Source organism: Accipiter gentilis, chromosome 1, assembly GCF_929443795.1.
Source record: "Accipiter gentilis chromosome 1, bAccGen1.1, whole genome shotgun sequence".
In the NCBI taxonomy this organism is placed as follows: domain Eukaryota; kingdom Metazoa; phylum Chordata; class Aves; order Accipitriformes; family Accipitridae; genus Astur; species Astur gentilis.
Window position 1 is genome coordinate 44,509,843 of NC_064880.1, and position 24,627 is coordinate 44,534,469.

The 24,627-nt window shown below is 39.9% G+C and overlaps 3 protein-coding genes across 14 annotated transcripts in view; 1 reads left to right on the plus strand and 2 right to left on the minus strand.

The window, feature by feature from the left end:
- The window catches only part of CEP70 (centrosomal protein 70), a 32,176-nt gene extending 12,152 nt beyond the window's left edge, over nt 1-20,024 (plus strand). For 2 of the 8 annotated variants that reach the window (XM_049814474.1, XM_049814481.1), the window contains 15 exons: nt 9,054-9,159; nt 9,322-9,445; nt 9,779-9,959; nt 10,283-10,452; nt 11,703-11,762; nt 12,461-12,560; nt 12,960-13,048; nt 13,404-13,478; nt 14,588-14,690; nt 15,391-15,561; nt 16,213-16,359; nt 16,890-17,058; nt 18,359-18,473; nt 19,338-19,417; nt 19,805-20,024. In XM_049814474.1, the coding sequence (XP_049670431.1) occupies nt 9,054-9,159; nt 9,322-9,445; nt 9,779-9,959; nt 10,283-10,452; nt 11,703-11,762; nt 12,461-12,560; nt 12,960-13,048; nt 13,404-13,478; nt 14,588-14,690; nt 15,391-15,561; nt 16,213-16,359; nt 16,890-17,058; nt 18,359-18,473; nt 19,338-19,417; nt 19,805-19,866 (1,752 nt within the window). In that variant the 3' untranslated portion in view covers nt 19,867-20,024. The other 6 variants (XM_049814522.1, XM_049814516.1, XM_049814507.1 and 3 more) reach the window with 6 other exon arrangements.
- Nucleotides 1,052-8,276, minus strand: FAIM (Fas apoptotic inhibitory molecule). 5 transcript variants are annotated; one of them, XM_049814792.1, is made up of 6 exons: nt 8,211-8,265; nt 5,840-5,897; nt 5,052-5,187; nt 4,455-4,683; nt 2,956-3,005; nt 1,052-1,501 (listed from the first exon to the last, which is right to left on the minus strand). In XM_049814792.1, exons 2-6 carry the CDS (start codon nt 5,881-5,883, stop codon nt 1,352-1,354), a joined length of 609 nt encoding a protein of 202 aa, XP_049670749.1. In that variant the 5' UTR covers nt 5,884-5,897; nt 8,211-8,265; the 3' UTR covers nt 1,052-1,351. The 5 variants fall into 5 exon arrangements, with proteins under 5 accessions (XP_049670749.1, XP_049670757.1, XP_049670741.1 ...); XM_049814800.1 differs by lacking the exon at nt 8,211-8,265 and adding an exon at nt 7,796-7,893; XM_049814784.1 differs by lacking the exon at nt 8,211-8,265 and adding an exon at nt 7,428-7,755 and having other exon boundaries at nt 5,840-7,397.
- A 906-nt stretch (nt 20,025-20,930) lies between the features above and the next one.
- Nucleotides 20,931-24,627, minus strand: part of ESYT3 (extended synaptotagmin 3) — a 34,151-nt gene continuing 30,454 nt past the window's right edge. The window contains exons 20-23 of the mRNA XM_049814534.1: nt 24,494-24,625; nt 22,918-23,023; nt 22,246-22,295; nt 20,931-21,337 (exon numbers count right to left, since the gene is read on the minus strand). Coding sequence (XP_049670491.1) covers nt 21,301-21,337; nt 22,246-22,295; nt 22,918-23,023; nt 24,494-24,625 — 325 coding nt within the window. The 3' untranslated portion in view covers nt 20,931-21,300. The remainder of the gene's footprint in view (nt 21,338-22,245; nt 22,296-22,917; nt 23,024-24,493; nt 24,626-24,627) is intronic.

The window sequence follows — 24,627 nt, forward strand, 5'->3', positions numbered from 1 at the left end:
CCTGAACCCTAAACCATACATGAAATTAGTGTTTAATAAAACTTTTCAGAATAATTTGTTAATGAGTTCCCAGCACATTTGTACTGTACCTGCAACTCCCAAGATAGTAGTCATAGTGCTAGGAACCACTCACAAGTCCAAAACAAATTAAGTTATAAAAGTCTAATTCTGAACTCTAAGTGAGGTTGCAAGTCGAAATTGGTTTTTTAACCATTGCAAAACAAACTTTTACATGAAAATATTAATATTTTGCTTGGGTTTTTAAAATTACTTTTAAGATTAGCTATGTCAACATTGTTGCAAAAGGTAGCTTTTGTCATGTGTGAGCCTTATATGCTCTACTGTCATGTTAAATGAGCAAACCCCCCTGTGAACTTGTAAGAACCAGCTAACACAAGTCTCATTCTCACAGAAATCCCAAAGTTGCTTTTAGATAGTATGCTGGAAGTTTGACAACAGAATTAGTCTATACCTATTTTAACTTTTCCATTTATGCAACCAGTTCTTCTCCTCTATTTCTGTCCCATTTTTCCTCATGTTTCTTGATTCACACACTACTGCCAGGAAGACACACAGCTGTAGATTTAAGGTTTGTTAGACAGCATTGAACAAGAATAAGTTCTTATTTCAGCTTGCTTCAAGAGGTTTCATTTTCTAAAGGAGTTTCATGGCAGGATTTTTTTTCCCCGTTTTCTCTTTTGAAAAAACTCAGTACAGAGTTTCTGACCCAGTGCAACAACTTCTTAGAAGCATCAGTTTTCAGAAAAGGTGAAGGAATTTTTTTTTTGGCACAATGTAACATCATTTCTCCTACTAGGAATAAAGAACAGTTTTCATAATGCAGTGTTATTTTAAACTGTTACACAATGTATTTCATTAATAACCTTTTAATGAACTTTGTAACTCTTCTTCACTGCATCTGAAAATGTGGGTAGTCAGTTTAATAGAAAAAATAACTACTGAGAAAACTTCTAACAGCTTACTTGAGTGCCCAGCACATGCTTCCTCCTCCCTCCACATACACCTGCAGTTTATAAGAATTCAGTCTTACTGAATATTTATCTTCCATTTTATTATAGCAAGATTTTTTTCTAGTATATAATTTCTACTTAAGTTCAACAGTGTCCTCTGCACTTAGTGATACAATATATATTCTATAGATACAGTTTTTTAAAAACTGGTAATGTAAGAAGTTGTATAGAATTATTTTCATCTGGTCCTCAAAAAGAATAATTTCATATACAGATAAACCCAGCACAAACTAGATGTACCAAGTAGTACATATTAAAATAATTACCACAGTAATTGAAAATTTCTGAACTTAGTCCTACAATAATCAGTTAACTAGAGGCTACTCCACAGCCTCTGGGATTTCTCTGTCATCCACAATAAGGGTATGAATAATTCCTTCCTTTCGTTTTCCACTACTGACAGCCTTAATGCAACAGCTGTGATCACCAACACTGAAGTGAGTTTCAGTCCCATCTTCTACAAATTCACCCTGGGAGAAAGGAGATAAGAATGAAAACAGACATGTGCTATTTTAGTAAAGTAAAAGCTTGAGTGCATCAGACTGTTTTCAAGGTCAAGATCACTTGTAAATCCCACAATTAGAGCAGCTGCAGGTACCTGCAACAAATACGGTGCAAACGCTGAATGAAGCTGCAGAATCTCAGATAGGACTTTGTCAAGATGTCCAGTTAAAGGTTTGTGGGTATTAGATGACAATAAAAATTTCACATAATCAGAAATGGTAAAGTTGGACTGTGTGAATTCATATCGTTGATCCATGTCAGTAAAACAGAAAAGATAGTTTCCTTCCAAGTTGTGCAGTACAGCCAATAAGTACCACACAACCTATGCTGAAGTGGCAGTAAAACATGAAGTATTCAGTGGTGCCTTTTACAGCAGGATGAAGAGATCCCTGAATTGAGTGTAACAGTTGTGTATTTTGGATACACAGCTCCTGCTGCAGTTATGTAATTTCCTGTTACATATTTTGCCATGCATGGCTGTGGTTTTATCATCATCTTTGGGAGAGTAGAAAAATCTGTGTGCTGCTCTAATGCAAGCACAGTTTGACAACTAAACCCGTACTTGTAGCTTGCAAGAATATCTTCCTAGTGCATTTACTGCATTATAGAAAAGGCTGAGAACCATCAAGAGCTGAGGTTCTGATTCGCTGAGAGAGGATGTTTCTTCCACTATTTACTGAAGAAGCATTTGGTGAATCTTTTCATCCTGTTCTGAAATACAGCAAAACTGTTGGGTTTACAATTTGTACTCATCCAGGGGATTACTTGTGGCAGTAGTAATCATAGTGACAACTATCTAGTGAGAAAGCACGTCCTTCAAGGATGTAGAAGCCTACATAGTATGCATATTGAAAACCATCATAATCTAAAAAGACATCAGATAGATTAAGCCTTCTAGCTGTCAAGCAGCTCTAAAAATTAATGCAGATGTGACAAAGACAAAAGATTTTATTTGTTCCAAGGAGACTCTTAAGCCCTAAGCATTAGGGACCATCTCTAGATGGAAAAAATCACGAGTCATAACAGACAACGTGTTCAACTTCCAGTCACCGCTAACATGAGCGGATTTGGATGAGGTGGCTCTACACTCTGCGTCAAAGTCAAGTCCCTCCCTCTCCCTGGAAAGTTTTCTCCCTAAAAACCATGGACAACTGACCCAGAAGATTTATTTTGCTTGTCTAAAAAGTGTAAATAAAAGCACTGTTTACTCTTAAATAGATGTTTGGCATCCTAACTGAAATACTGTCAGTTATAAAATACAGTGAAGGACATTCAGAACAGACTAGTAGCATACTGGCTGCCTGGGTGTATGCTCATACTCTGTGGTAAAGCAAGGTAATGTGCCCCTCTGTGGCTTATTTTGCTAAGCTTTGGTTATCTAGCCATAGCCTGTGAAAAGCCTTTGGAAATGATCACGTACCGCTGTTTCCATTTTTTGACCATTGCACCACACATCCATAGTGTCCTTTTCTGTAGAGGAAAAAGAAAACAAAAAGTAAAGAGAACAAGATTTTTTTTTTCCTCCTACAGACAAAAAGTTCTAGAAATTTTAAAAATTTACTGCTGAATTTTACTTAGTGAAGATAAGTTCCTAATTAGCCATAGTACCTAGGCTACAGGGTTTGTTCTTACACTGGAGAGATGGGACACTGTCATCAATGGGCAAACAACTTTTGTTTTGAACATACATTTTTACCTCTCCCTAGCCCTGGCTATTAACGCTGGGTTGTTCTGAATATTGTCAGAGATATTCTGACACTCTTAAACTGAAAAACTTGAAGGCAGAAAAATCAAGTAATTTCTACTAATTATTTGAGTGCTGTTCATTCAATGAAGCTCTAACATTTTTTCCAGGTCAGTTTAACTCAAAAGCAGCATTATTTAACATCCATCAAACTGTTTGTATTCTTAAAATCTCCTTGAAAACCCAAGTACCACTTTAAATATCAATCTTGGATTTTTTTTCATTTAAAATAGAATATTCTTTCACTTTTCCCAGCACATCCTCCTTAAATTACTTTGCTCTAGAATTCACATTACTGACACTGTCATCCACAGGACATCAGTCGAGAGCTGAACACTGCTTGCCTTTTAAGTAAGCATGGGGAGATTAAAAGTCTGTAAGGAGACTAATCTGTTTCTGGCATTGAAATTGTCTTTCTTCCCTGCCCCCCTTCATCTTAGGGCAGTTCATTCTGTCGTGAGGCTTAAGAAGAAATCACAGCCCAAGATCTCGTCTCCAGGTATAACCATACAGCAATACCTAAATGGAAGTTTTCCCCCGGATGCAATGGGCAAATTCCTCAGGGGATCCTTTCCTCCCATCTGCTTGTAATGTATTTGGGAAAGGGAGGCAGAAGAGAAGAAATGTATTGCCTTGCTATTAAGAAAGTAAAAAATCATCATCTGAAGTGTTTAGATTAAAATTAAGAAGTGATGCAGAAAAAAGGATGCTGATTGATGTATCAAAAGTGTATAATAGCATTGTTGTACTTCTTCAGTTAAAGACTCCTTGACTTTGGGTTATGATTTTTGGAAGGAAAACCTGGTTAGCTGGTTAAACTTACACAACAGCAGGTTTGATCACAACATAGATTACACTTCTGTAACATGCTTCACCTGGAGAACTGTCTTGCTAGGGCAGCTCTATGGATATAGAAGCTGTAACTCCTTCCAACCTCCCCTCCTCCCCCGTCTTTTTTTAAAACTAGATGATGCTACTGTAGAACAGAACACTGACAGCAGGCTCACACAGGTGTAACAAGACCATTATTTTTCAGACTGCCTTTAGCATCTAATTCCAAACTTCCAGACCACCCAGTGCTAGCCACTGAACTGTGCTTTCTCTTAATTACCAGTTATTAAATGCATACAAGTTTATTCAAAGGCAGAACATGAAGTCATTCAGCGTTTACTTACCTAGAACAACTCTATAGTCCATACCACCCAAGCTCAGTACCCAAGTGTTGGTTGTTTTTGACCTGTTCTCCATATACTTCTTGAGACTCTTTCCATTGATCTCCAAAGTATATTCATATGCAAAGCCACTGACTGCATCAATGTTGATAGTAGCTTTTGTTTTGGCTGCTCCAACAGTGAATGTTTCTTTACCCACTAATTTAAACATCCATTCTTTTCTTATTTCTTCCTGTAGAATATGACAAAGACAATGGCTATTAATTGATAAACCTGAATGCATGTTTTAGTATAAAAAAAATTGAACTAGGACTCGGAAAACAACTCAGTACTTAACTATTATTTCAGAATGAACAAATACATGATACTTAGTAAGTCTAGAGTGCCTCTGCCCAAGGACAGCAAAACACTTCATGAATACTCACACCTTAATTGTAACTGAAAAAAAGAATGATGCAGTTCATTAAATTAGGTAAAGTTAATCAACTGAATATAGCTCACTTGCATTTATTAGTCTTTTGTTTGTTCTGATGCCTGTTGCATGGAAGTGCACTTATATAATCTGTATCATACTGAATTTTGAGCACATAGCAATTTCACCTTTCCGTCAACATAGACAACACGTTTTCCTGAAGTGGTCCCATGTTCAAATTCAATCTTATGAACACCATCACTTAAAGCTACTTCCCAAATAGCCACCAAATCTGTCATCTTCTCTAAGTGGCTGTACCGAGACCTACGGAAACACCAACAGAGTAAATTAATAGTTGTTGAAAGAGTTCAATTACTGATGTCTATAGTTCGAAGCTTTAGCCCTTCGTCATTTTTACAAATGACGAATGAGACTTGAAAGAATAAGCTTACAGAACTGCTTATATTTTCATGTTTTTTCGAACATTCAAGTATGACAAAATATCACAAAATATAAACAGTTAAACAGACTCACTTTGACAAACACTGTACAAAGACATATATATCCATAACCATATATAACCTCTAAAACTTCAATTTCAGGTGGTAGTATGGTTACAAAATTATACTTTGAATTCAGATACTCCTGGACAGTTCTGCAATTTCTTGGCAGGCATTAAAATACAGTATTTTGATTGGTCGCTAAGAAAGTGTTTTAGCCTTTTAAACTTAAAAAATAATCAGGATGACCAGTTTAGCTATTATCTGTTTTAACAGATTTGTCTGTAATCTTTCTCATAAACATTACCTATATCATTCAGAAATGCAACTGCACATACAAACCCCCATGGGGAGGAGATCTGGCAAGATATCCTTTCATTTAAGTAATTTTTAAAGTTTAGATACAGTCACAAGTGACCACTGGAACTGTGGATATCTTTCCAAATCTGCTCATGCCACAGTTCTGATTTTTTTACCTTACTTCATCTTCATAGACAGTAATCTCCTCACGGGATGCCATAGTAACCAAAACGGCTTTTAATCCAATTAGCAGCAAGAAAAAAAAGAAAGCAGAATAGCAGCAGAGAAGTGTTGAGGCCTAAATTTTTTCTTGTTTTCTCCATTTAAGATAAAGGACATTTTTAAAAGTGTCATGCACTATCAGGCACTACCATAATGTATGATGAAATACGAACATAATTTTTCTTCTTAGACAAAAAGGCAAAATTAGTATGTGCAATTTATCCTAACTTTACCAGCACATCATAACTTTGTCAGTTATTTGATGGAAAAATAGTTTGCCTAACTTGTCAGCAAAAGCTTAGAAACAAACAACTTGACCAAAGAAGGAGCCGAATCCAGAGCTGCCTATCTTAGTCACAAACCATAACAAACTATGGGCTGTTGCCACCTCCAGGAAAGTGAAACAGCACAGACAACAACTTCAACCTACTCATTTTTCTAAACCACTATGGTAGTTTTCAACAATCGCATTAGCAATTTGACCAGGCAATTCAGTCATAAAGTCTATGTGAACCACAAAGAAATCACTTGTTTCTTACTTAGGACGTTTTTAGATTATGACGGTGTTTTACAACACTGCCGCTACTTTTAATTTATCGTTTTCAGTAAACAGATTAATTCATGTATGAGCTATCTGCATCAAGTCTGTGCATATCAATTAAGCATAATTTCAGTAAATGCAAATAAGTGAATTTTTGAAAAATTGTACTTTTCAGTGAAAAATTAATTAGAAGTAGTAAGTTGTAGGTTCTTCAGTATGACAGAGTGTGCATTTAAAAATTAAACCTCCTTCACTCTGTCTTAATCGTCTATTTTAAAACATGCTCGAGTACACTGTTGTATTACTGTCCGTGGTTTTGTCAGTAATTGCTCACATTTCTGTTCATAAACTGAAAAATAAGTTTTGAAAACAGTGAAATCACTTTAAGGATCTAAGGATTTAATTCTCACAGTAGCCAGCAGTCTACACCACCTCACAGATGCCAAGGAGATTGTTTTGGTTGTTCCTAAAGTTATGGGTTGATTTCTGTAAAGGTTCGCATCCCCTGGCAGACGGTGGAAGTCAGGCAGGGTGTACGTCCGTGCTTCCCCCTTCCCATTCTCCTCAAAGGAGCAGGGGCCAGGGGCTCCTTGTCCGTGCCAGCTGATCATCACAAGAAGTGGCCTCGGGCACAAAAAGAAATGCCCAAAGAGGTGGCACCTGGAGCACAGCTACAGCCTACACACAGAGGCCGCATCACACCCGCTGCATGAATTTTAGCAGATAGTTTAGGATCGATGCTGAAAGGGTCAGAAAACATCCCAAACCACACAATTTCCTTTTTTTTTTAAAAAAAAACAAAACCAAAAACCAAATCACAGTAACGTGGTAATACACTTTTTTGTTGTTGTTTTAATCAAACCTGAACCCAAACTCTAGGCCAGCTGTAAGTTTTCTGAAGGACAGTCGATACCATCAGAGCCCGAAGGGAAAGCGGTACACTACCTACCCCACGACGAGGGGATGGATGCCTGCCGCAGAGGTAGCCCAGCCCTCAAGACAGTCACTCGCTGGCTCGAACCCAAAGAAACGGATTTGTACTAACCGCCGACCCTCTCATTTCGCTGCATTTTCTGTTAATCAAGCCAGCAGCCCAAAATGAGATTTACTTCTTTATACATAAGGCCTTGTTCTGAAAACTAGGATAGGATTAGCGCTCTGCATCCACCTAATCCACGCCTGGTAGCGCACAGCGGGGGATGGTGCGCTAGGACGTAAATCAACTCCAGAGACGGCAAATTTTTCCCCACCACCCACGTCTATTGCCAGCAAAAAAATTTATTTTTTTTTTTTTTTAATTAAGTCCTGGCAGCGACATTTCTCCACCCTCCTCCAACAGCTTATTGCTGATCGCCGCGATCCTCCATACCAGCGAGAGCAGCCGACTCCTCTCCGAGCCGCGGTGGCCCGAGCCTCAAGGCCCAGAGCCCCGCGGCCGGCTGGCCCGGCGGCGCCCGGGGAGGTTTCCCGGCACCTCCCGCCCCTCCTCCGGGCCGGGCCCGCGGCAACAGGCGAAAGCAGAGGCCGACGGAGACGCGGTCTGCTTCCTCCTCCTCCTCCTCTAGCGACCAGGCGGTCTCCAAGGAGCCCGGGGAGACGCTCCCTCAGCCCGGGCGGGCCCGGCCGTCCCGCCTAGGCGATGCATGTCGGGGCGTCCCCGGGGCGGGGAAGGGAGGCCAGCTCCCAGGCGCCTTGAGGAGAGACCGGGCCTCCGCGGGCGGGCGGGCGATCGGGCCAGCCCCAGCCCGGCCCCACGCCCCGCCGACTCCCGGCCCCGCTCCTACCTCCGCGGGGCTCTCCTCCCCCTCGGCTCCCCGCGCCTCAAAATGGCGGCGGGCGGCCAGCGCCGCCCCGCGGACGCCCGCCCGCCCGCCTCCCTCCCTCCTTCCCTCCCTCCTTCCCTCCCTCCCCGCCGGCCGGCCGTTACCCCCTGCCCCGGCCCACCGCCCTCCCGGCGGGCCCTGCGCCTTCCCGCCGCCGCCGGCGGCGGCAGCCCCGTACGAGGCTGTGTTCCGCCGGTCGACCGCGACCTGCTGAGGCTCCGCGTCCTGGTAACCGACCCCTTTCCTCTCCCGTGTCCCGGCGGCCGTCTGCGGGGCCCGGCCCCCTTCGGCGGTGGCCCGAGGGCGGGCGGCCCTCGCCATGACAGAGGTACCGTGGTGGTCCTGAGGTGGCTGCTGTTACTGCTTGGTAGTTCAAAACGGAACAAAAAGAAAGCAAACAAGCAATAAACCCCCAAAGCAGGCACCCGCCTCTTCTGAGGGCTTCTCTCGGGGCTGGGGCGGGGGGTCGAGGCCCACTGCACCCCAGGTGTGCTGGAATTACCCCAAGGCAGGGTTTTTTAAACAGGTAAATTTTACTCATTGCACGTATTTCTCCTTCTAATAGCGAACAGGAAAGCTGAGTGTTCTGTATATTGTCAAGTACGCTTTTTCCCAATGTTTTTTGCAGATTCTATTGGAAGGTCTCACAAGCTCTCCTATAGTGGCTGGGGCTTCTTGGGGGTTTGGGGTTTGTTTCTTTTTATCTGGGGGCATTTGGTATCCTCTGCTGCCTGCCCAACAGGAAGGACAGGAGAGTGACCTGATCTTGAGAACTTGGGTTTGTGTCTCTTCCCCTTCTCCCAGCTGCAGCAGGAGAAGGCAGAATGGGAAAACTTAAACAAGCTATTAATGCGTCATGGGTTGAAACCGGTGAGTCTTGCTGCCCCCCAAAGCTGCAGAAATATATCAGGTAAGGAGATGTTAATTTTACAGGTTTTTGTATTGGGAAATAGTAAGCCTACGTTCGTAAGGCATCTCTAAAGCTGTCACTTCCAAATGGTAGCAAAGATGCGATCTTCTTCAGCTATTAGAAGCCTTTCATTATGACTTTGCTTATTTTATGTATCTCCAGATATGATTGTCTTAGACAGTCAGTCTTCTCTAGGAATAAGACTTGCATTAAAAACTCTGGTGGAAGACACCGACCGACAGCAGAAGATGATGCAGGGGCTTATGGAGGCTAATCGTCATCTTAGGTAAGACACAGTGGAAGGAACTTACCTGCTAAGGCAAAGCGAAAGTGTTGTCAGTGTCCATCTCCTGCCAGGTGGAGCTCTTGGTCACACCCAAGTCCTAAGACCTTTTTCCTGAGATTATCGTCCAATATGCACCAATCTTGGCCTAGTTCCTTTTGAGCTCTTCTGTTATTTCATCTGCTGCTTCTTCCCATACCAGTGTATTTCCTGTACCTGCTGCCACAAGCTGTTATTGAGTATCATCAGATAATGTTGTCAGGCCTGTGCTTCCTTCACTGTCTTTAGTGAAAGGAATTTAATTTAAATCAAGGTTTTATTGTGGGTTTTTTCCAGAGATGAGATACGACAGGAACGAGGTCGGGCCTCTCGACAAGAACAACGTGCTAACGATTTGGAAAATGTGGTGAAAAACATTAAGTCTAAAATTTGTCAGCTGGAAGATGAGACGATAGCTAAGGTTTGTCAGCAACAGAATCAAGTCAGAGAACTTCAAAAAGATCAACAAATTTCACAGGTAATTCAGATAGTGCTGTCTGAGGATTCAAACTTTTGTCTTATTTTTAAAAGCTCTAAAAGTATTTACATTGATCAAAATAAACGTGAGTCTTGGGTCATAGAGTTAGTGCACTGTTTATAGCTAAGATTTTTCAATCCATACGGAATTTTCTAGTGATCACTTGGAAAAATATCTGTATCCTTTCTCCACTGCCTCTTCAGTATGCCTAAAGCCCAAGTACTGAGCCTCCTTGGGACCAAGTGCCTACTTGGGCATGTGCAGTACAGTCTCCAGCTTGTGGGTTAGAATAATTTCATAACGCTCCCATTATCTGTTCACAGGCAAAATATCAACAGCAGCAGGAAAAGCTACAAGAACAGGAAGAGATTATTGCCCGTTTACAGAAGGAGCTATGCAAAGTTGGGATGGAGGAGCAACGGCGTGTTGCTGCTCAAAACAAAATGTTTTGTCGGTTTTGCAAAAGAGCTCCCAAGTCTCTCCTAGATCAACAGTAAGCAATTTATTGTATTGGTGAATGACCTGTATCATTAAATGAAGAAAGGGATTTTAAAGTAACTGTTCTCGATATTTATATGAAAAAGAAAAAGCTGGAGACCTTAGGAGTGCAAGCTGAAATAAGAATTCTTGTAAAGGTACATCAATACAGTAATTTTTTCTTGTACAAAAAATGTGAGCTGGATAAATCCATGGCAGAAATTAAGAAATTATCAGCCACTGCATACACTAGGTGTCAGCAAAGAGAAGGGAATGATTCAGTCTACTCTGGAACTGCAGTATCTGCTAGGGTGATCTCATCCTGGGATTCTAACATTTAAAATGTAAATTAAAAAAACCAGCAAACAAAAAAACCAACAAACACCACCCCCCAACCTTCCCTAATAAAACCCTTCCAGTTTTGGAACGTGGCCTTTGCAACTGCTGACTGCAGGTTTGCTGTAAGGCTTCCCAGGTACTTCAGGGAAAGTTCTGAAAGTATTCTAACCCTGTGTCTCTTGCAGTAAGGTCTCCGTAGTTCTGCTATAATTGGAGATTTGCCAATTCTTAGGCCTCAGGTAGCCATCACTTTATTGTGCTGATGTCACCTGGTTTTCTAGGCCTGCCTAGCAATGTTTACCTGGGAAGCATTTAAAAGGAGTTGTGTGTGCGCAGCCCTTTTCTCATGCCCTCACTGTATGAGAGGAAGGATCACTGAGTTTGGTTCCCTGTGCTTTCTCATCTGTCTTTCCAAAACAGACAGTCTTGGAGTGCTCAAGAGGAAAGGCAGTTTCTCAGCTGTTCAGTTTTTTGTGGCTCCATTTTTTTGCGGCTCCATTTTTTTGCAACCACTTACTTTGAAAGCACTTGTAGTTTCTTTGGAGACAGATGTTTTCGGGCTATGTGGGACCTGTGCTCTCTACCTCCCATAATGGTCGCTGAGCCCCAGCACTCGGGACTGTGCCTCGCTATTAAGCTTGCCGGGTAAACATAGTCACAAGATGAGGAGGCTTTAGCTTTTTTCTCATCTTGAATAATTTTGCCACTTTTAGACTAGTACAGAGTTAATGTCTCTGCTTTTCTGTTTTGGAAAACTGTGACCATGTTTGTCTGGTATGAGAGAAAACCCGCTATTTGAAGCAGTCACTTCTGAAGAGTGGCGCAGTTCTGTAAGCTGGCCTGTTCCTATGGGTTGGTCACAGTATCTTTCAGGCATGATTTTTTTGAGAATATCTGAAATTCAAATACCATTTTTCCTTTCTTCAGGTTCCTTTGTCTCATTGATTATTACGAATCTCAAATTAGTCAAATGAAAAAGGAACTAAGGTAGGTCTCATCTAATGCTTTATGGTTCTACTGTTCAAAATTTTCTTACTCCTTACTGTTCTTAAATCTTACAATGGTAAATATTCTGTGTTCCAGACGTCACTAGCATGTAAGAAACAGCAAAGGATTGTAATGGTCATGGAAGTTTGGATTCATCCACGGAATAACTGTCAGTCAGGCTAAGCAGCTGCTCAGTCAGGAGGCCAGGACAGCTAGAAAGTTGGGGGTATTTAGATACTTGAGCAATAAGTCTTCTTTTTTTTTTTTCTTTCTTTTTTTTTTTCTTGCTTTCCTCTTTTGCCATGGTTCACAGGCAGAATTACTGCAGTAGCTGTGCTCAGGCAACTGATCTCCCTAAACAAAAGGAACACCAGCTTTTCAGCTCTATCGCTGTGCCTGCATGGTGCAAAGCAACAAGCAGATACCTGAGACATTCCTATAATTTGAGATTATTATCTTGAAAACTGAAATGGGATTTGCTTGTACTGGAATTTCTCTTGAGGATAAGTGCACTTAATTAGTATATGAAACAGCTTCCCAGAAATAATGGAGAAGAGCAGAGGATCTCAGGGCAGAATTTCTATTTACTTTGCAGTTTATGGAAACATTATGATCATGCATAACTTCTAACTAATCCAACTTAGGTCTTTTAGGTAATCGAATTACAGTAAGCTGAAACAATTTATTTTTCCCAATAGGCAATATAAAAAAGATGAAGACCAGGTACAAAGAGAAGTAAAAAGCAAGGAAGAATTCTTAAATCTAGATGCTACTCCTAATTATAGAGCGCTGCTTACGGTATGGAACTGCTAAGAATAAGTCAGTGCAGATCTCTAAATGGTAACCCTTCAAGAGCCATGTAGAAACATATATGTGCTTGATTTCTATCCCCTTGTTCTTAACATGTCGTCTTAACTTGTCAACTCTCCGGGCAGGGTTCGCTGTCTTTATGCAAAGATTCAGTACTATGTTGTGAAGTTGTCTTTGCTGGGGACTGCATAGACCTCCTTAATCACAGCTTCTCCACCTGTAGTCTAATGCAGCAGGCGCTTGATCTTTGTCTACTATAATTCGTCATCCACGCTGTCTTGCTATGTAGGCAAATGGGAACCCTTCTTAACACATACTTTAAAAGTGTTCAAGCTTATTGATGATGGAATGAGTGAAATAAAAGAAATAACACAGTCTATGTTGCAGTCTTTCCAGAAACAACTTGTTGAAACAAAAGCCAGGAATGAACAGCTTTTACTTGAAAATATAAATCTCAAGAAAGATTTGGAAATAAGGTGAGAAAGGATAAGTATCATTCTTTGTAAGGGCACTTTGGTAGACTTTGCTTTACAAAGAAACTGAAAGTACCAGCAATTGTAAAAGTATAGTATAAAATCTGCCTTTAAGAGTGATGCATAGAAGTAAGTTATGGCAGCAACAGTCAGCCTTCCTTCCCTACGCTGTTAATAACAACAACTGCTAATGGTTATTTGTCTGTTTATTGCTGTTGCCACATAGAAATGTTGCAGAATTTCATTTCCAGAATGATGTTGCGGCACTGGCAAAGCTTTCTTACTCCTTTGCTTGGCTGAGTTTTATAGATACCTTCAAATGCAAGACATATAATGTGGTACTTTTTCTTTCTAACAGACCAACTGCACAGGAATTGAAACTTTACAAGCACCAAGTGAAGAAACTAGAGAAAGCTTTAAAGAAAACTATCCAGTAAGTATATTTCTTCAGTAACTTGCATGAATCCTCTGAACTTCTTAAGGCAAAGCTACATTACAGGTTGCAGAGTATATAGTAGCTTACAAACCATGTACTTTATCACTGTTCCTCAGAGCCTGGTTTTGGGCAGCAAATGCTACTCTATCTCTGAAGACACCCTGTGAATCTCTGAAATGATGGCATGGTCTCCAAATGGGGGCACAGCAGTCTGTCTTCTTTATTTCATTTTGTCTTTCTGGATTTGATTTGAGTGCTATCGCAGGCAACATGGACAGGACCAAACTGTGTTGTTTGCTGCTTCCGTGAGCATAAAGAAAGCTACTGGTTACGTTATGGGTTTATGAATGAGAAAGTATGAGTTGGCAAAATGTTGACACTACTGAAGTTATGTCCCTATTATTCTTAGAAATTGACTTAGGTTTTTTTCTGAAACATTGCCAAGAAAATACATTGAAGGTATTAGAGATTCAGTATTGACAAAGTATTTTTATCTGTAATTTCACTTCATCATTTGTGCATGTGTATACTGAATGCTAAATATTTTATAGCCTGAGAAAGACATCACTTAAACTTTAAAAATGTTCAGTTCTTCATTTGACCTTGTGTATATTTAAATGGTCTTTTCTCTCATGCAGTGGATATGATGTAGATGGTAGTTTTAGAGAAAGTAATCTTAGATTTGACAAGAAGGGTAGCGAGCTATATATAGTAAGGCAGGAAAGATGTTCAAGCAGAAGTAGATAAAGACTGCGAGCATGGAATTTGACCCTTTTGAGTAAAATTCTGGATTTTAAGTCTTCAGCCGTGGTAGAACCTCTGGTAACAGAGCAACTGTACATCTGGTGGTGTCCCTTCTAAATTAGCATGCAGTTTGGAATAACCTCAACCTGAAGACTTGAGATAAATTAATGATATTTATGTGAGGTATTACATTCTTCAGCTAGTTCAGTTTGATGGAATTCTATTGGCAGGCATCAAAAAATGGAGATTTTACTTCGTAGGTGTAAGTATATATGCTGCATACCTGGTTCTTTAGTCAAGTTGAAAGTAGTATCTCCTGGTAAGGCTACTTGTGTAACCCACTGTATGTATTTGGCATGTAGATCTTCGGGGAGTAGTAACGGAGAAAGAACAGAAGAAAAGAAAGAACCTGAGAGTACCGCAGGAGTAGATCAGCTGCAGGCAGTTTGCCAGCAATACTTACAGGTATGCAAATTTTATCTGTACTCTGTGTATCTAGCACTGTTACAGTGAAATATAATACATGAGTTTTGTTTAGCTATGTAAACTGAAGTATGCTATTTTGAATCTAAGAGTTCACATGAAGTCCTCTACACAAGATGCGTAATGTTCTGAATTTGGCAGTTAACGTAGGCTTGTTCTTAATTGTTCTATCTTAGTGTAAACTACCTGAAATACAGCGAGGAAGCAGAGACTGGGTTGGCAAATGTCAAATCAATGATTTAGCTAAAGTCTTTTCAGGACAGGGGATTTGTTAAAGGTCTTGGGCAAAACAGATCCTTATGTTACGGTTTTAAACATGCCTGAGAAGATAGTGGCTTTTATTTTTCCTTGAATTAAAAAAAAAAAAAAAAAAAAAAAAAAGCAAATATAATAAAACTTAGCAAAATGTAAACTGTGGAAGTAACAATGCCTCAAGTGGATAAATGTTAAATAACCCTCAAAGGGAAGTATATCTGCATTACTTTTACGTATCTTCTAGCTAGTATGTTTTTAAATCTTTGAATCTATTGCATATTGAATGCATCTGTAAAATTCATCGATAGTAACTTATTGGAGCTATTTATGATGTAGTGTTTAGACAATCATGACAGTGGTGGAGAGGGATTTTATTATAAAATGTCATGTATATCTGAGCAATAACACTTGTTATTTGGTGTTGAAGGTTTTGTCCCATATTGATTCTATTTTGCGAAGTCCAAGAGCTCCTCCATTAATATACAGGCGCAGTAAAGGGCCAGTGCAAAATTATATTAAGGAGAACGGACAGGAATGTGGATTTGAGCACCTTCCACTTACTATAGAAATGTGGGCAGATCAGCTAATGGCCCTAAAGGTAATGCGTTATTGTACTTGGCTTTACATTCCTCCTTTAAACTGCTGACCACCCCTCGGTCTCTCCCTGCATGTAGGGTTTTTTACTGCCTGTAGCTTTTGTTATTGCCTGACTTTGGTGTTAAATTTTAAAAATAATTCTGCTGTCCATTTATATAGCACTTTAAAACCATAGTAAAGTGAAAAATGTGCAGTGTGCCTACAGGCCAGAGATGTTCCTCTGTGTGTATCATCTAAATGTTTTTGTTCACTGGCTGAGTCCCTAAGAAGACACTTAAACTTCAGAGTCTGTGTACTTCACGCTTTAATGACGATGCATTCTCTTTCTTCCTTTTGTCTTGCCAGAACAGTAACTTTTTGATCTAAATACAAGTGGAGTAATTTTGTTTAAAACCAAACTCTCTGTGACCAACACTTCTTATTTTACTGAAACTATAATATATGAAGTACTTCAGACTATCAGTGTTCTTTTTAAATCGGAAGAATGTAAGCAAGATACTGTGCTTAAATTCCATGAAAACTAAAACCTTAATGTCTCCATTACTGGAATGTTTTTGCATATGAGAAACAGAAAATCTCCTCATCTCTAGAATAAAAACAACTTTAAGAAGTTACTATAAAATAAGTTGTGTCCCCTCCCTTCTTTTAAAAGGATTTGCATAGGTCCTTAAGAAAACTGTGTCTGGAATTGGTGCCCTGCCACACTGCAGATCCACAGGATAACAGAGAATCCATACGAGTTGAAGACCTCCAGTTCATAGTAGATGCAATTTTGGAAGAAATAGAAAATAAGGAAAAGGTAATTCTTACCAGGCGTTTATAATCACAAGTTATTGTGGAATTGTTAAATGCATTCTTCACACAGTGATTAGATTTGTGCATTTGAAAGCCTTGCGGGTTTTCAGAAATAGCTGTTTGAAGACATTCAATAGTCCAAGACTACTTTAATTTAATGGATAAATTCACCTTGGGGAAGACTGCTTTAATCAAAGTCATTTGACCAACGATGAATTTGCATTGCCCTGTAGTCTCAGGTATTATCCTGTTCTGTCTGTTTCTCAGTCAGCATTGAGAATACATAAACGTACTTACTAAGCAACAGAGAAGAAAGCTTTCAAAAGAGTATTTTGGTTTGCTGGATATTTGTGTCTGAAAACTCTCTTTAAAATATCTCTTCAGATTTAAGAATATTTGAAAGGCTGTGATTTAATAAGGGAAGTTACACCTGTTTTTCTTCATAGACTAGTTTTAAGAATGTTTCACAGTTTAAAAGAATCCTTGCTTTGTTAAGCAATAACGTTGACGAATTATTCTTTCTGCTTGCTACAGAACAGCCAGACACCGTCCTTACCAACCCTGTTTGCAATAGTCTCTCACTTCCAGAAGCTGTTCGATGTGAATTCTCTGAATGGCGTTTATCCACGAATGAATGAGGTTTACACAAAGCTTGGGGAAATGACCAACGCTATGAGAAATCTCCATGAGCTCCTGGAACTAGGTAAAGACTTACCACCTAGCATTTGTTCAGACCGTCTCCAAAAGGAGAACATGACAAGTGAAAGGCTGATCTCTTCATAGAAAATATTGTGAGCTGCTGAGAAATGAGTAAACTAGGTATATTCTGCGAAGATAAAAATAGATTGCTGTCAAGTGGCAGTTTAAATAGCAAAACCCCATTATTTGTAAGCCTTTAGCAGTTGCTGAGGAATACCAGGGAGGCAGAAGAAAGGAATAGCAGATGAAATTGAATTTTTAATATTTTTGGGGTTGGTTTGTTTTTTTTTTTTCCCCACAAAGCTTTGTTCCCTGTGAGCTGACTTCATAATTCTTCTTGACCATCTTTCATTCTTTACTTGAAAGATAACAAGTTTAAGAAAAAATAACTCAACCTCTGCTGTAGATTTCTACTCAGTAATTCATTCAATTGTAATTATGTCCAGTCCTCAGGAACTTCCTTCTTATGGTGCTAAACTTAAAAATTATGAAGTTGTTGAATGACAAAAACTAAATGCCAGCACTCGAAGGCATACTTAGTTACTTCCCAGTACCCGTTCTCTTCTGGTTTGTCCTTCTGGAGAACAGCAGCTGCTGCTGCTCTTGGGTTTATAGGTTTGGCTGTGCTGTAGGGCGTACAGCTGGAGAGCAAGGCTCCTGGGCTACTGGGGTCTTCTGAGCCTCATCTGAGGAGGGAAACAGCCTTCCTGCCTGTAGCCAGCGCAGGAGAGGAGGAAGCCTCCTGCCTCCCTAATAATTGCAAACCAATGGAGCTCAGAGGGTGCCTTCTCCAAGCCTAGTTCTTCTGAAACTGAGGGAGAAAAGGACAAGGAGCCTATTGCCTTCAGTCGCAGCAGTCAAAGCAGGTAAGATCCAATACCAAAACAAGTTCTGGCTGGTTAACAGCGTTTGTATTGAGCAGGTTCTTTGTTGGCCTAGCCCCTATACTGTGCTTCTGCTGTGTTACAGGAACCTAATGAATAACCCTCTCTCTACATATAATTTCAGTTGGCTGATTTCCACTGATATTGTAGGGTGCACTTTAGTACCATCTCTGCTGTGAAAATGCATAGCTCTGACAAATTTTTTTAGCCACTAAAGGATTAGTGAGAGATTCAGCATTCCTAGCTAACAGTAGTTTATTTCTGACCATAGGCACTTTGTTTTCTGTGAATGATGGAACTTTTATGTGTAGATATGTGAAAACTGAATAAAATCTGGCCACCTGCAAGAATTGGATTGTGTCTAAAATACTTTCCTGTTATTACTGTTACAAGAAACATGAAGTGCTTGTTTTTCTACAGACAGTTCAGCTCCACCCACTGTGGTAGTAGATACTGTTGGGAAACTGTGTGACATCATTAATGAGAACATGACGGAGCAGGTACAGCAGCTTCTGGGGACCCAAGACATCCACAGGTACATGGGGCTGTTCCACGGGTGACCATTCCTCAAACATGAAATTTAGTAATTGAGAGAACTGACTAAAACTGCTACTGAAAGAAACTTTAATTATTTGTCACAAAGTCAGTGAGCTGTGGTAGTAAAGGAGCTACTACTATCCTACAGGAAACAGATCTGGAATACTTCCAAAAGTATAAAGCTGGCCAGAAGTTTCCAAAACACTGTCTTGGTTTGCGTGGATAAGGTGATCAAATAAGCCTTAGCAGGATGTGTGTTTCATAAGGAGACCAAGCAAACACTGCACGTGGGTGGGGAGGAGAAAGTGTTGCAAGGTTTCAGCTGTAATATGGAAGTGTATTAGTTGCTAAGAGAAGGTATGCCTCAGTCTGCCTACAAATAGTTTGGGAACTGGACAAATCTTGTTCTACCTTCAACAGATAAAACACATACACTTGGTAGCAGACCATAAGAGCTTTTGCTCTGCAAACATACTAAAAATTAATTGCAGCAGGCAGCAAGTAAGTCTGACACATGCTGAGTTAACAATACTAACTCCCTCAACCTTTCTGCACTCACTCACAGTTTTAACTAGAGAATAGCTGCTTATAAAACATTCCTTGCTCCATCTCTGAGGCAGTTATATCAGCCACCCTCTGGCAGTATATTTAGCATACATAGACTAATGTTCCAGTCCAAAAATTACCTTGTGCCACCTAAGGAAGAAAGGAAGGATGTATATAGGGCATAAATAGTAAAACTAGATATTCTCTTTTGACAGCTAACACTTGTTGGCTGCAGGTTTCAGAACCTGAGGAACACATTTTTGGTGTAGATGGTTTTATATACTACTAACAGTGTTTTCTCACTTGCACATTTCAGTATAATCAGTAAGCTAGAAGAACATGAGTGCTTCTTTCCACCATTTCAAGCTCTCATTCAAGATTTGCTCTGTCTTCTAGGTGAGTAATATTTGCAACAGTTGTAATTATCTTCAAGCCAGCACTTCTTCCTAAAACTTTAAATAGCTTAACATGTGTTTTGTTTATTCCTGGTGTGCTAACACACAAGGAGGATGTGAGGGAAGGTGCTAACTTTTGCCTCACTCTCCTCTTCTTCCCATCTTCCCTCCGTGACAAAAATACTTTTGTTTTCATTGAACATGGGATTGCGTACATTCAATCATATTACTCATAAGCTAAATAGTTTTTTCCAACAGCGTTAAAAGGTGTGAGGAGCTTATTTTATTCACTAGCTGTATTTCTAACATTTAAGTTAGAATTTTGGCTGAACTTCAAGATGTTTTAGGTACAAACGCCTTAACCATTTTGCTTTTCATTCTGTTTCAGAGATCAGTAACCTGGATGATATTTTACCTACTGTGCAAAATTTGAAATTGGTAGCTAGTTAAGAGTTACTCTGGTCTTTTCTAGCAAGATTTTTCTTACCTGTGAATGTACCTGTTGATGTGTATGACATTACAGCTACCTCTGACCTCTGTTACCCTAACCAACAGTTTCAGATTTTTTGACATCAATAAAGGCTGCTGCCTTTTTTCATTTTTCTTAATTTTTGTTTCATGGTTGATTTAAGAAAAACTTACTGTAACTGCTATTACCTGGTCTACTCAATTCCAGAGAGAGAACCAATAGACTCTATATCAGTCTAGGAAACTGAGCCCAGCACAAAGGCAGACATATTATAACCACTAAGCATTTTGAATGTTGCTGACCCAGTAAGTACGAGAAAAAGGTGCTCTAGCTGCTTTAGCCATAACACATTCATCATTTGCCTATCTTGGTTTTCTGGAGAGCCTATTTCAAAATGTTGTTTACATTTTCAGATCAGTTGGAGATGCAAGCAAGTTGTTATTTAGTAAGTATTTGTTCTGGTTATGGACCAAGGCAGACTAATTTAATCTTGATAAAAAATATTTGAAACTTACTTCAGGAGGTGGTTTATGGATTTGAATTTACCATGGTCATATTTCAAAAGTCAGTTTTAGAAAGGCATAGATCAAGTTTCTTATGCAAGACAGTTAGAAGTTTATTGTACAGAAACAAGTACACCAAGCTTCCAAAAATATTTTGGTATATTTTGCTCCAATATTAATAAAGCTTAGTTTACAAAACTCTGCTGTTCCTCAGGCAGAATGCTTTTACTATCAAGGTTTACAAGATTTTGAAATGTACTGTAACAAAGAACAAACTATGTTAAGGCGTCACAAACTAAAACCTTAATGACATCTTGGTAAATTGATCTCCCTCCTTTTGGAAGCTGATTATATACATACCTGCAGCCACAGTCTGCTAAGATACTTTTGAACAGTGGACTATAAATTTCTTAGTTTCTCAAAAAAACAATTGCTATCTATTAGAGTCTTAAACAGTTTCTTTCAACACGTTCTGTAGCCCTACAGCTGAAGAATGCTGTTTAAAAATTTATTTTTTTAAAAGTACAATGATTTCATGTTAAAACAACATGAATAGGATCCTAGGGAAATGAGACTGCCAAGCAGAGTAATGACACTTAGCTGACAGTCTAAAACATCTCCAGGTTCAACACTTCCTTAAGAGAGTATTCATACTTCAGGGTCCTTTGGCGGATATGATAGGCCAGAAACAGCAAAAATAAAGGACTTATTATTTAGGGACAAGTTATTCCCAGTGTGGGCGGTGGGTTGGTTTGGTTTTTTAATTCAGTGAGAACTAAGCTCTGAGATTTACATGTCCTGAGCTGGAGACTGCTTCAAATTTGCAGTGACTGTTCAAAACACATTAATTACAAAAGATATGTACATCCATATAAAGTTGAAAAATTAGTGACTTATGTACATGAGAAGAAATCAATTTTTCTTGCGTCTACTCCTTGTCAGCTCATACCTGCAAGACAGACACAATAAGTAATTATAGCAGTTAAAGACTTTCTTTAAAGTTTTAACTGGCACAACAGGGAGAACTTGGGCTACTTTAGTGCTTGGGCTTCATAGGTGGCCTGGCAAAGGAGGCTTCGGAGATGGCCTCAAACTTCAGCTCTTTACCAGGAACTTTGGACATGTCATTTTTCTCCTACTCCCATAATTGCCATATCCTTACGTGAGACACAGGCACCAGCTCGGCCAGCAGAACTTGGTTTTCCTATCCCACTGGCCAGGAGTGGCTCACTGCCTGCGTAGATGGCAAGCTCCTGGACTACTGACACTGCATTCCTTGGGCTCCAGTGAAGGAGGAAGAACTACTGCCATTAACTACAGACGTAGAAGGGGAAAAAGAAACCCCTGGTCTTAATCTTTGCCTCAGACCAATGCTTAACATTTAAGTCTGAACCACAGTGAACATCATACAAGCAAAACTGTGAGTAGCTTATTATAATAGTTTCTGTAAATGCTTTGTAATTAAAGTTTTATCATATATATATATATATATATTGCTGATCAGGGTATTAATTTAGTTAAGATCTTTATCCAAGTTAAAATTTGTTGCAAGGTTACTTTAATAAACATAGTTCTTTTACTTATGTGTCCCAGTGGCTTTTATGGTAACTTAAAATATGCTGAAGACTATAATTGACATACAGGCCTCTTATTAAAACTGTTTTACAGGGCAGGTATTGCACTAGCAACTGGATTAACGCACAACTTAGATAAAACTACCAGATTAGTTCAAGTTAGTCCTGCATTTGCAGGTCAAATACTCTTCTTGCTCACCAAAACAGACAGCCCATTTACCAGTTACGCAAAGTCCCAGCACAGCAATTGGCAGGATTTGAACGTACAGAGATGAAAACTTACCATTGTGCAAAACCTTTTATTAAGTCCTCCTGTGACAAGTCAATCCGCACCTTTAAAAAAAATAAATTGTATTTCTTTGTATATTATTCAGCGTACAAATTGATTAGCTAAGCCAGCACGCCTCCCAGGCCAGACCCACTTTTGAGTTCTAGGGCTGCAGCTCAGGTTCACGGGAAAATGAGCTTCCTGCCTTCCCAGGACACAGGCATTAGCCGGCCTCAGCCCTGCAGCTCGGTTTCTTAGCAGCACTACTTCAGTGACAGATGAATTTCCAAGAAGTGATTCCAGTTTACTTTCACAGAATCAAAGTTGTTCACAGAAAGCTTAAAGCACCGTTGGCAAATTCTGGGTTTTAATCACACATCTTTCTCAGCTTCTTGTTTGCACTATTGGAGCCGTTCCCCAAACAGGCAGCGGATCCCAGGAAACATGTTTTATTTCAAGAGCACCCTTCTGAAATAAAGCAGCATGGCACATGAATTGCATGAGACCACACAAGCTTCCACATGGATAGAGCCTGATTTCAAGTGAAAATCTGGCAGAAGAAGTTGTTTCCAGATTGCTATAGTCCTATTACTGAGACATAATTAGGACAACTGCATTTCAGGATTACAGGAATCACTCGGACTGTTCAGCTCTATTAAATTGGTAGCATAGCTTCTTTAAACTTACTTTCCCCAGCTCCTTCCTTTCCTGTGAAATGAATGGCCTGCTGTTTTTCACTGCAATGTCCAGTGTCCTTTTCTTGACATCTTCCAAAGATTCAAAAAATTCAAACCTAAAAGTAAAGTTTTGAAAGGATAAACTTAAGTAAAAAATTAAAATCCTATAAGCATCAGTGGCCAGAACACAGCGTCAGTGGCCACAACTTTAACAGAGAAGGAAGACACAGAAAAGGCAATTCTATAGTTAGAATTTATTCCCTTTGTAAGAAATCTCTTCCAGGCCTCACAAAAGACTACGACACTGTTGTTCAGACAGCTCACTGTGCTAGGTGGAAAGAGGAAACCATGCATCCATGATGAAATGCTATTTACCATCATTTTCCTCCTTCATGGAAGATCAGCATGTTTTCCATGCAACCTTTATTACTCAGAGGAAATAGCTGTGCCAACCCCCCAAGTTTACAAAGTAGGCTTATACCACATTAAGAGAAGACAAAGGTTGAAACCTGTGGCAATTAAATTCTTAATGGCTTTGACTCATGCCTCTGGCACACATCATCTAACGTCAAGTGAGTTTTGTCCACGCTACATCACTTCAGTTCTGCCCACCTGAATAGCTTTTCCTCAAGTCAGAGTTGTAAAACAGGTAATGTGTTTTGGAGCTAAGTATTGCTCAACCTTTTGTACTTAATTGAGGATGTACAGGACACGTCAATACTGATGATGAGGAAAAAGGGATGCTGTTCCTAACAGCTGTGCTGGCGCTAAATCAGTGGAGTTACATGACAACAGGCAGAAGCAAAATCCACAACTCTAGTCTTTTGAGTGTTAAGATGAAATGTTTTCAAATCTTTTCTCCATTTCTGACCTATACAGAAAGGACACAACATAGGGAAAAACTGGACCACCCAATATTCACGTTATTTTCACATATGCATGCGTACCTTCCTCTAAATACAGGATGAAAACCACCTCTTAAAAGAGCTCTACCTCTAAGCATTACTGTGTTTGGTTTTATACAAAACACACTGCATTTCAGTGCCAGAGCTGTGGACGTGACACTGTCAGCAGAGAGGCAGGAGCATTTTACCCTGCTCCCACCAGGTCTTGATGACAGCATCCATCCGTCTGTCCGAAGAATGGTCCAGTCTCAGAAGGCTTTGTATTTCTGCCTTTTAATTGGGAAGCTGTCAGAATAAGCATCAAGCAAAGAAGTATGAACAGAGAAGCAGGCTTTGTGAGGTACCCAAACGGAAAGATTGCCTCTGCAGCGACAGGGAGTTGAACATGAGTGGGGAAATGTCTGTGTGCAGAGCAGCAAGCGCAGCCTGCATCTGCTAGGATCAGGGAAAGGGGTGGGAAGAAGGTGTGCCCTCCTACAGGGAGGGATAGACACCACCATACGCAGAGCAAGGCCAGCCCTAAGTACTTGCAAATCAAAGTTAAAGCACCATTTTTTCGGAAGACCTGCAAATGTTCACAAGACAATCCTTAGGAGCAACAGCAGCATACTTTACATAAGCCCTTTCATTATACAGAGATCATAACTATTTCAGCAGCAATCATAATTAATGTTTTCTTACTTCTCATCGTATTGGGGGTTCAGAGTTTTTTTCTTAACAGAAGTCTTCTTCCTGCTTGCCCATCTTCTATCTGGAAGCAGGTATATACGAACATACGGATCTACTCCACGATTGGAAGAGGGTACTAAGTTTCT

Excerpts from the sequence above, each read along its gene's own strand:
- FAIM (XM_049814792.1), bottom strand. The coding sequence starts at position 5,883 with ATGGCATCCCGTGAGGAGATTACTGTCTATGAAGATGAAGTAAG. Across the intron at positions 4,684-5,051 it reads TTGTCTATGTTGACGGAAAG|GAAGAAATAAGAAAAGAATG; the intron begins GTGAAATTGCTA and ends CATATTCTACAG. Across the intron at positions 1,502-2,955 it reads GTCAAAAAATGGAAACAGCG|GGTGAATTTGTAGAAGATGG; the intron begins GTACGTGATCAT and ends CCTTTCTCCCAG.